The sequence below is a fragment of the Bos indicus x Bos taurus genome, chromosome 24 (assembly GCF_003369695.1).
Source record: "Bos indicus x Bos taurus breed Angus x Brahman F1 hybrid chromosome 24, Bos_hybrid_MaternalHap_v2.0, whole genome shotgun sequence".
Lineage (NCBI taxonomy): Eukaryota > Metazoa > Chordata > Mammalia > Artiodactyla > Bovidae > Bos > Bos indicus x Bos taurus.
This window is the reverse complement of record NC_040099.1, coordinates 38,987,121-38,998,063: the sequence shown is the minus strand read 5'-3', so window position 1 is coordinate 38,998,063 and position 10,943 is coordinate 38,987,121. Positions and strand designations below refer to the sequence as shown.

Genomic DNA, 10,943 nt, shown 5'->3' with positions numbered 1-10,943 from the left:
AAAGCTTTGGGAAATCCCATGGACAGAGAAGCCTGGTGGGCTACAGTCTGGGGTTGCAAAGGACACCACTTAGCGACTCAACAAACATATAAGAATAATCAGGCCCAGCCTGGCATCAGAGGGGACGTGGGCCACCTAGGGATGAAGTGTGGGCCTGACCCCTGATGGTTCTGGTTCTGTTCTTGCCACTGAAACCCACTAAACAGACAGACTTGGCAGGTCACTTAACACCATCGTGCTAGTATTTGAGCTAATCACTTAATTGAGCATTACTCCATATAATCCTCACAATTTCCTGCTCTTATCAGAGAACAAGAAGTGAGGTTTAGGGAAGCTAAATCATATACCCACTATTTGAGCTGAGTATGTCTGACTTTAGAACTGGTCTATTCTACCTCGCTTCATTCAGTAGACCCTCAGGCTTTTGTGAACATCAAAAAGGATGTGTATAAAAAGCACTTTTGGAAACGTTGAAACCGACATCAGTTAGTACTACAAATCACCTCGGGACGAACAGAATTTCTTTGGAATTTAACACAATCATAATATAATTTCTTCAAGGTGTATTATGGACCCGTTACAAGCGTTAATTTTTGTAATTATCGCACAAGCCCACAAGGATGGTCCTGCTCTAATTTTTAGATGTGAAATACGAATGTTTTGGCGAAACGCTGTTAAAACAAGTGTGATAAAGCTGCACAAGTGACGCGAGGGAGCCGCAGCGGCGTCCAGCTTCCTGTGCGTAGATGAGCAGAAAACGGGGAAGCGGGAGGGACTCGCCAGGACCGTCACCGCATGGGAGCGATGATGCTCCCACAGCACAGGAGTCGTTACTCTGCTCAACAGGGATGTAGGAACGGCGCTGAGTTATCAGAGTTCTCCGAGGAAGCTGCAATAGAACCCGAACCCAGGGGCTCCACCGCCAGGGATGGGCTATTCGGCCTCCAGCCCCGAGACTTTTCCTTGCGAGTTTCCGGGGAGATGCGGCAGCGTGGGCGCGTCCCTGACTGGCTCCCGAGCTTTGGGGCTGTTGGGTATGCGTGTGTGTATGATCCCTTGCCTCCCTGGGATCGGGATCGCCCCTTACAGTCCAAATGAAAAGCTGTCACCTTTGCATCTCTTCTACAAACGCTTACTGAGCTCCTATAACTCGCCCATAGACAAAATGCGGCGGCGATGCCCGCTAAGACCCAACGCCCGCGAGCGCGCGTCTCGCAGTCTCCGGCGAGCGCGGAAGACAGGGTGCCCGGAACGCCCGTCCGGAACTCGCGGGCGAGCCCCGCAGCCGCGGCGCCCGGCCTGCGCGCGCCCGAGGGCGGCACTGCCCACGCACATGCACACGCACGGGAGCGCCGGGCTCCCGCGTCCCCGGTGCCGCGCCGGCGCCGGCGCAGGGCGCGGGCGGGAGCTCGGGAGTCCGAGCGGGAGGCGGGAGCGGCAGGCGGGGCGGGTGCCCGAGAGCGGCGCTCGTGCATTCGCTCCTCCGCTCTTAAGCTCCGCCCCGGTCCCGCCCACCCCCTTCTCCCGCGCGCGGGCTCCGCGCGCCCCAACCCGCGCGCGTGCGCGCGCGTGCGCAGGCCAGGGCCCTCCGGGGGCGGCCCCGTAGACTCCAACGAAAGCGTCTCAAGGTCCCGGATTAACCCTTTCCCCGCTTGCCCATTTAGAGGCCCGGTCGTGTTCCGTGCCTGCGCAAGCCGGCGGCGCGCCTTCCCCCTGGCCCGCACCGCGCATGCACGGGAAGGGGGGGTGCCGGTGGGGGTGTTCGCGGCCGGCTAGACATTCTGTGCTCGTGCAGGAGGAGGGCTGCTACCATCAGGGACGTGCACGATTTCCCCCCCACCCCGCCCCCTCCCCAAACTCCAAAAAAAAAAAAAAATCCAAAACACACTGCCACCCACCGTGCCCCCGCGCCCCGCGTCCATCCCGTCCCCGGCCTGCGTGCAGCGAGCGCGGGGAGCCCACGGCGAGTGTCTGTGGCTGTGCCAGGCTGCAGGTAAGCGCGGGCCGGGGGTGCGGAAGGGGCCCGGGCCGGCCGCGAGGCGGGCGCGGGGGCGGCGGGCGCGGCGGGGCTGCCCGGAAGAAGCGCGTTCTCGCCGCGCTCGGGGGCACCCGTCAGCTCCAGGAGGTGCGGGCGGCCCCGGCGGCGCGGCGCGAGCGGGGCCGGGCGTGGGGCCGGGGCGCTCCGGGGGCCGCGCAGGCCGGCGAGCGGGCTCGGGCAGCGGCCAGGCGGCGACGGTGGCTGCCCCGCGCGCGCGCTCGCCGAGCCTCGGCGGCGGAGTTTATGGCCGCCCCCGCTCGCACCGCCGCAGTGCACCGCGGTGGGGGTGGGGACGGCCCGGAGCCCGGCGCCGAGCGCGGCCCGCCGGGCGCCGCCCCTCCGCGCCGCGGGCCCCGCCGCGCCGCCCCCCAGCAGCCCGCGGAGGAGGGGGCCAGGACCCCCGCGCTCGCACTCCCGGGAGCGCCCGCGGAGCTCGGGAAGCCGGCCGCGCGCCGCCCCCGCCCCCGGCCGCGGGAGGGCGGGGGAGGGCCCGGCGCGAGCCGGCCGGGGAGTGCGCGGGGCGCGAGCTCCGGGCTCGCGGGCGGAGCGGGGCGCGGCGCGGCGCGTCGCGGGGCTGCGGAGCCCGGCCGCACGCCCGCTCCCGATCCCCGCCGCCGGGGCCGCCGTGGGTCCTCCCTCTCGCGCTCGGAGTCGCGGCCCTAGCCCGCGCCGAAGAGCCCGATTCTAAAAGGGAAAACGGCTGGTGCTCCGCCCGGCTTTCCGGGCGGGAGCTTTTGTTCGGGAAGGAATGCCAGCCGCTGGATCCCGTCCCCCACCTCCCGGGCCGAGCTGGATGGGAGCGAGGCTCGGAGAGGTTCCGGAGGCTGCCCGGGTCCTGCGCTCGGTTCCCTGCTGCCTTCCCATCCAGAAGCGGCGAGCTCTCGACCGGGAAGTGGTGCCGCCGCCATTGTCGCGGCGGCCCCGGGGTCGGGGAGGCGGCCGGCTGGTCGCCGCGGCTTCTGTAGGTTCGGCTTAGCGGGGGCCCCCGCGCCGGCGCTTTGGAGAAGCGACATGCAGGGGCAGCTTCGTCCAGGAGGTGTGGTTGGAGCGGCATCTTGCCCTCCACCTGTAGGGATACTGGCAACGGGGATCTTCCCGTTTGACTCACCTGAACTTAGCAATGGGAACATCTCAACAGAGGGGGAAAATGGAGATATGGAGAGATAGAGTGGGACCAAATAACACATAGGCTTAAAAAAAAAAAATCTAAGTACGTTGCCATGGGTACTGTACGCCTCTCCTGTACCTGGTCCATGCACCTTTATCCCACAAGCTCCAGAGAGAGCGACTGTAGGAAGTAACCTGGTAGGAAGGCTGCCTTCCCTTGGGGGTGGCCTCAGGCTAGGGTGCACCCTTAGAAATCATTCTGCCCAGTCCTCGCACTTGGCAAGTAAGAAAACAACCTGCCACTTTAGGCAGCTTTATGATGTTTTTGCTTTTCTGTAGAGGGTTTTCAGGACTCTGGTTCTGCCATTCTCAAGTTTGTGTGGTCACCGTTCAGTAGAGAAGGCTTGATGTTTTTCAGAATGTTGGTCTGTAAAATGGAGTTTAAACTGGAAAAAATAAAGAATCCTTTGAGCTTCCCTGTAGGGATAGAGGCAGACACACCTGGAGTTATCTAGTGCAAGCTTCAAAACCAGAGTGATTTAAGTAACTATATACTGCATCATCGGAGAAGGCAATGTCACCCCACTCCCGTAGTCTTGCCTGGAAAATCCCATGGATGGAGGACCCTGGAAGGCTACAGTCCATGGGGTCGCCGAGGGTCAGACACGACTGAGGGACTTCACTTTCCACTTCCATGCATTGGAGAAGGAAATGGGAGCCACTCCAGTGTTCTTGCCTGGAGAATCCCAGGGACGAGGGAGCCTGGTGGGCTGCCGTCTATGGGGTTGCACAGAGTCGGACACAACTGAAGCGACTTAGCAACAGCAGCATACTACATCATACGGAAGAGTGGATAGAAGTAAACAGCTACTGTTCCCTCTCCCCCACTGTTAACTGTTGAGTATATGTACTTTTCTTAACTTTGTCTATATTTATCGATGTAAAAAATATATAGTCTATGTTTATATAAGCCAAGCAGAAAAAAATTTGGAAGGCTATGTATCCAGCAGGAAATGGTAGGGGAACGAGGTACTTACCAGCTTTCACTTTATCTGTGCATCCTTGCACATATAGACAGAGGCTTAGTGAGGGGAACTCCCTTAGTGGTTCCCCAGCCCGTCCTTCCCATTCCCGTTGCACACCCCCTCCAGGCTGCCAGTACTCCAGCCCTTACCTTTTCTCCTTCATATCTGTTCAGAGCTGAACCCGACGCTGCCAGCCACCCTCCTCTTTGTTCCCAACCTGAAAATGGGTACAGGTGCCAGTGACAGGACAAAAAAGGAAAGTTTCTTTTTAAAAATCAATTTTTGAAAACATTCTTGTTTACAACTGGGGATAGGGAAAGAGCCAACTTCACTCTTGTATGTCCTTTTCTCTTGTAGGACTGGCGTGCCCCTGATCAGAGTTATTCTGATCCGAAGATTTTGGTGTTTAAAGCATTAAGATAATAGCCTGAGTTGTTCATGGTAACTATGACTTTGCATATTAAGTCTTTAGAATCTTATTGGTGTCAGCTTTAAAATGTCTCTCAGTTATGTACTAGCATTCTTTAGGGGACTAGGTATTTTCCTCATACTTATGCTTGGTTGAATAAAAGAAAAGCAAGGTTTTTGAAAAGAAACACCTAGGACACATTAGTTTAAAAAAGATCACTCCTTTAACACGTGGCAGATGTCTTCTGTGCCAGTTCTCCATTTCTTTTTCTCATAAAACCCCCAGCGCACTTGTCAAGTGCATCCAGGTCTGATGACACTTTGATCTGGATGACAGATAGACTGGCATCCAGGGGGAATGAAGCTGCTTGTCACTGTCTTCCCAAATGTCATCTGATTCTCTGAGGGTCCTATTAAACCTTGCCCCTTGTTCAGAAGTGGCCCAACACTGGTGTGAAGACTAGAGGACAACCCTGAATGGAGTGTTCTGGAAATGATTCCCCTCCCTGGGTCTGCAGGAGTGATCTGTCTCTTGCGTCAAGGAAGCAGAACCTCGAGAGCTGCTAGTTATTGTACTGAGTCTTCCTCGGCATGAAATTAGACACAGCAGACGGCACTGGCGGATACTTGCCAAACGGTTTTCTTAAACCTTGAAGCTGAGTTGTCATTATTACCTCTAGTTATCAGGAAGCACTGGTTTTGGAGCTAGAGTGTCTGGATTTGCTAGAGAAGGCAATGGCAACCCACTGCAGTACTCTTGCCTGGAAAATCCCATGGACGGAGGGGCCTGGTGGGCTGCAGTTCATGGGGTCGCTACGAGTCGGACACAACTGATCGACTTCACTTTCACTTTTCACTTCCATGCATTGGAGAAGGAGATGGCAACCCACTCCAGTGTTCTTGCCTGGAGAATCCCAGGGACGAGGGAGCCTGGTGGGCTTCCGTCTGTGGGGTCGCACAGAGTCGGACATGACTGAAGCGACTTAGCAGCAGCAGCAGAGCCCTGACGGTCCACTAAATAGTTAGAATATTGGGCAGGTTCCTCAGTTTATTGGTAAAGTGGGGTAATAACAATGCCTATCTCTCAAGGTCATTGGATCAGTGCCTTTGTGAAAACATGAAAAGTGCGTAGCACAATGCCAGGCAGGTATTGCGTGCCCAGTAGGAGTTGTTGTTATTATGAGTAAGCATACGCTGAGTACGGTGAAGATAAGTAGAAGGAACAGTGTGGAAATCCCTAAATTTGGATCTGTCTTTTCTCCTCCTATTCTTGAACCCGTCCTGACAGTGACTTTCTGAAATTGTTAGGGACTGGAAAGTGGTCAGAAAATGAAATCTCCCTGAAATTTTTATATGGAAAAGTAGTGTCCATAATGACCAAAATTCTTTTTCTTTATAAACATTTTCTTGTAGGAGTTTTTCATCAGTATGTCTGAAACCATTAAATATAATGACGATGATCATAAAACTCTGTTTCTGAAAACACTCAACGAGCAACGCTTGGAAGGAGAATTTTGCGACATCGCGATCGTGGTCGAGGATGTGAAGTTCCGAGCGCACAGGTGCGTTCTTGCTGCCTGCAGCACCTACTTTAAAAAGCTTTTCAAGAAACTGGAGGTAGATAGTTCCTCAGTAATAGAAATAGATTTCCTCCGTTCCGATATATTTGAAGAGGTCCTGAATTACATGTACACGGCAAAGATCTCCGTGAAAAAAGAAGATGTTAACTTAATGATGTCATCCGGTCAGATTCTCGGCATCCGGTTCCTGGATAAACTCTGCTCTCAGAAGCGGGACGTGTCCAGCCCGGACGAAAACAACGGTCAGTCGAAAAGCAAGTACTGCCTGAAGATCAACCGCCCCATTGGGGATGCTGCCGACCCTCAGGATGACGACGTGGAGGAAATCGGAGACCAGGACGACAGCCCCTCGGATGACACGGTAGAAGGCACCCCCCCGAGTCAGGAAGACGGCAAGTCGCCCACGACGACGCTCAGGGTGCAGGAGGCCATCCTGAAAGAGCTGGGCAGCGAGGAGGTACGGAAGGTCAACTGCTACGGCCAGGAGGTAGAGTCCATGGAGACCCCCGAGTCCAAGGACCTGGGGTCCCAGACCCCTCAGGCCTTAGCATTTAACGATGGGATGAGCGAAGTGAAGGATGAGCAGACCCCAGGCTGGACCACGGCGGCCAGCGACATGAAGTTCGAGTATCTGCTGTACGGGCACCACCGGGAGCAGATCGCCTGCCAGGCGTGTGGGAAGACGTTTTCAGACGAGGGTCGGCTGAGGAAGCACGAGAAGCTGCACACGGCCGACCGGCCCTTCGTGTGCGAGATGTGCACCAAGGGCTTCACCACGCAGGCCCATCTGAAGGAGCACCTGAAGATCCACACGGGCTACAAGCCCTACAGCTGCGAGGTGTGTGGCAAGTCGTTCATCCGCGCCCCGGACTTGAAGAAGCATGAGCGGGTGCACAGCAACGAGCGGCCCTTTGCCTGCCATATGTGCGACAAGGCCTTCAAGCACAAGTCCCACCTCAAGGACCACGAGCGCCGTCACCGCGGCGAGAAGCCCTTTGTGTGCGGCTCCTGCACCAAGGCCTTCGCCAAGGCGTCCGACCTGAAGCGGCACGAGAACAACATGCACAGCGAGCGCAAGCAGGTCACCCCTAGCGCCATGCAGAGCGAGACCGAGCAGCTGCAGGCGGCGGCCATGGCTGCGGAGGCCGAGCAGCAGCTGGAGACCATCGCCTGCAGCTAGAGGTGGGGGACCGGGATGCGCACGCGCGCCAGGGATGCTCAGCATCCTTTATCCGCATCCCGCATCCCGAGCCATGAACGCCAGCCGCCACGTTTCGTTGGAAACTTACTGAGAACTTGTACTCGCTGGACATAAGGCAGTGCTTGGTTGGGTGTTTCAAAAACTTTGCAAGGAAATAACCGTTCCTTGCTTCTGACCAAACTGTTTCACTGTCCCGTCTGGTGTGTTGTATTAATGTTGCCAGTAAGCACCCGGCCCCCGCCCGCCCCCCCCCACCTTTTTTTTTATGATTTCTGATTTTAATTTGAGAACTCCTGGGCCCAGTTCAGAAGTGAGAGACTTCTGTCCCTTTTTAAAAGTCCCCCTCTCCGCCTGCTGCACCAGGAAGAGCACCGCACAGAGTGATAATTGAGTGGACTGATTTCCTGACCATCACCGTTCTGTGTGACTTACAGGTCACAGCGACATTTTTAAGAACTTTAGTAAAAGTACTTCGTGTAGACGCAGGAAATACGGGTGGGTGGTTGACCAAGAACCCTGCGTGCACAGATAGGAAAACAAGTTCCGGAAATGCAAAATGGTGTCAGATTTATATATTTGGTTTGTTAATTTTCTATCACTGTTTTTCATGGTTTTTGTGGACAAATAATGGTTGCTTTGCTGAAGTGTTTCTTCATCCTTTTTGATTGCCCGCACGTGCCCCTAAAGATGTCACATGACCTGAAGGCATGTCAGTCGTTTGAGGGCTGAGTTTTTTCACTCTTGTTTGGGGTATTGCTACTCTGCAGCTGATGGGGTTTATGGGCTGACCAGTGCTGAGAGGGTTAGAAAAGGAAGTGTAGGAACCTGGCTCTCAGAGACAAGGTTTGCATATTTGCAACAAGTCCAAGATTTCCTAGATCAAAATAATTCCTGATTTTGAAATTGGATTTTTGTTTAGGATCAAAATTAGGCCAAGAACAGGTATACCTCTTCGGGTACGTTTGTGTAACTTAAAGAGTGTCATCAAGCTTTTGGGCTCTCGGCATCATGTGATTATCCATAAAGAAGATGCAGTGTCCTTCCTGAAATCATTATGTTTAAAATCTTTTACCTGTGTAAATAGTACAGAAGCGTTGGTCTTATGTATCTCAAGTACAAATAGACAGCTGCACTTTTTTTGCACATGGGATTAACGATATCTCCATCAGCAACAAACATCAGTCTGTTTTTAACCAATATTAAAGATTGTCAGACCAAATGTTTATGTTCTTGAAGTATATTTCATCACTGATTAAAGTTTTAAGTGGAAGATGATTGCCTTTTCATAGCCGTAAACTGAATTATAAGTGCTGTTCCAATTCTGGTGTACGAATTCCTAAAGAATGTATTTCTTTAGGAATACATTGAAATACCAACAATAGTTTGAATTATGTTCTGTAATAAAAAATTAGTTCTTTTAGAATGTACCATTTTCAAAAAATGTTGATTTTTAAAATTTATTTTTGGTTGCTAGGGTTTTTTTTTCTTAAGATACATTAAAGTAATTTCATTTCCTAGCTTGTTGCATTAACACCTGTAATTATTATTGTGAGAGAAAGTTTATTTTTTAAACTGGTGTATATGTTATGCCCATGATTGTAGGATGAAGATGTTACCTTTTTAAGAATCTTATTTATTGGTAAATGTTTAGTTTAAAACTAATTTAATTTCTTTTCTTATATGTTGTTTATTTTCTCCTAAAAGCAGTTGTGTCGCTGTATTTATATGCTCTTCATAGAAGGGGAACCGATTGCTGTTCCTAGACTGTTTTAACCAAAGCAAAGGAAAAGTATTTAACATCTTGTGGATGGCTACTTCAGCAAATCATACCTGGGGCCTTTGTTTTTGTATATAAAAGAAAATATACTTCTGTCATTCCTGTTTTTGTTTTTTTCCTAGCAGCCTGTCACACACCCAGGTTTCTACCCAAGTGCATTTTCTATACTGTCTTCATCTTGGTTATACAGAGTTGCAAGTTCCCCATGTAGCATTGACCTTCACTGAAACCACATAATCACAGTGGTGTCCCCAAAAGAAAGCGCTTTCAGCACTTTATTTGCATCGTGTAAATATGTGTCATTGGTCCTATTTTGCATGAGAAATATATTTGTGTTGTGATTTCCACCACCAGCGCTGGGTTCATCTGTGTTTAGGGTGCATGTTTTTGTTGTGTTCTGGGCAGCGAGGTTGTGACATGGCAGCTCTCCTGTCTCCTGGTCATGAAGCCTGCCTCTCTCCCACCTAGCTGGCTATAGTGTCCTGTGGATGATGAAGCCCTCGTGTCCAGCAGTTCTAGGGTACCTCCCTGCACAGCGAGTTACTTCTGAAACATGCTTACGCTGAATCTGCCTTGTGAGAAGGAAGGAAATGCCAGTGTCAACGTTCAGTTCAGTTCAGTGGCTCAGTCGTGTCCGACTCTTCGCGACCCCATGAATCGTAGCACGCCAGGCCTCCCTGTCCATCACCAACTCCCGGAGTTCACTCAGACTCATGTCCATCGAGTCAGTGATGCCATCCAGCCATCTCATCCTCTGTTGTCCCCTTCTCCTCCTGCCCCCAATCCCTCCCAGCATCAGAGTCTTTTCCAATGAGTCAACTCTTCGCATGAGGTGGCCAAAGTAGTGCAGTTTCAGCTTTAGCATCATTCCCTCCAAAGAAATCCCAGGGCTGATCTCCTTCAGAATGGACTGGTTGGATCTCCTTGCAGTCCAAGGGACTCTCAAGAGTCTTCTCCAACACCATAGTTCAAAAGCATCAATTCTTCGGCCCTCAGCCTTCTTCACAGTCCAACTCTCACATCCATACATGACCACAGGAAAAACCATACCCTTGACTAGACGGACCTTTGTTGGCAAAGTAATGTCTCTGCTTTTGAATATGCTATCTAGGTTGGTCATAACTTTCCTTCCAAGGAGTAAGTGTCTTTTAATTTCATGGCTGCAGTCACCATCTGTAGTGATTTTGGAGCCCAGAAAAATAAAGCCTGACACTGTTTCCACTGTTTCCCCATCTATTTCCCATGAAGTGATGGGACCGGATGCCATGGTCTTCGTTTTTTGAATGTTGAGCTTTAAGCCAACTTTTTCACTCTCCATTTTCACTTTCATCAAGAGGCTTTTGAGTTCCTCTTCACTTTCTGCCATAAGGGTGGTGTCATCTGCATATCTGAGGTTATTGATATTTCTCCCGGCAATCTTGATTCCAGCTTGTGTTTCTTCCAGTCCAGCGTTTCTCATGATGTACTCTGCATATAAGTTAAATAAGCAGGGTGACAATATACAGCCTTGATGTACACCTTTTCCTATTTGGAATCAGTCTGTTGTTCCATGTCCAGTTCTAACTGTTGCTTCCTGACCTGCATATAGGTTTCTCAAGAGGCAGGTCAGGTGGTCTGGTATTCCCATCTCTTTCAGAATTTTCCACAGTTTATTGTGATCCACACAGTCAAAGGCTTTGGCATAGTCAATAAAGCAGAGATAGATGTTTTTCTGGAACTCTCTTGCTTTCTTCATGATCCAGTGGATATTGGCAATTTGATCTCTGGTTCCTCTGCCCTTTCTAAAACCAGCTTGAACATCAGGAAG

At 51.9% G+C, this 10,943-nt stretch overlaps 1 protein-coding gene across 5 annotated transcripts; it reads left to right on the top strand.

The window, feature by feature from the left end:
- The first annotated feature begins 1,779 nt into the window (after positions 1 to 1,779).
- Positions 1,780 to 9,242, top strand: ZBTB14 (zinc finger and BTB domain containing 14). 5 transcript variants are annotated; one of them, XM_027525900.1, is made up of 3 exons: positions 1,780 to 1,993; positions 4,528 to 4,611; positions 5,992 to 9,234. In XM_027525900.1, exons 2-3 carry the CDS (start codon positions 4,609 to 4,611, stop codon positions 7,336 to 7,338), a joined length of 1,350 nt encoding a protein of 449 aa, XP_027381701.1. In that variant the 5' UTR covers positions 1,780 to 1,993; positions 4,528 to 4,608; the 3' UTR covers positions 7,339 to 9,234. The 5 variants fall into 5 exon arrangements, with proteins under 5 accessions (XP_027381701.1, XP_027381698.1, XP_027381700.1 ...); XM_027525897.1 differs by having other exon boundaries at positions 4,344 to 4,611; XM_027525899.1 differs by lacking the exon at positions 1,780 to 1,993 and adding an exon at positions 2,987 to 3,074 and having other exon boundaries at positions 4,344 to 4,611.
- Positions 9,243 to 10,943: the final 1,701 nt, after the last annotated feature.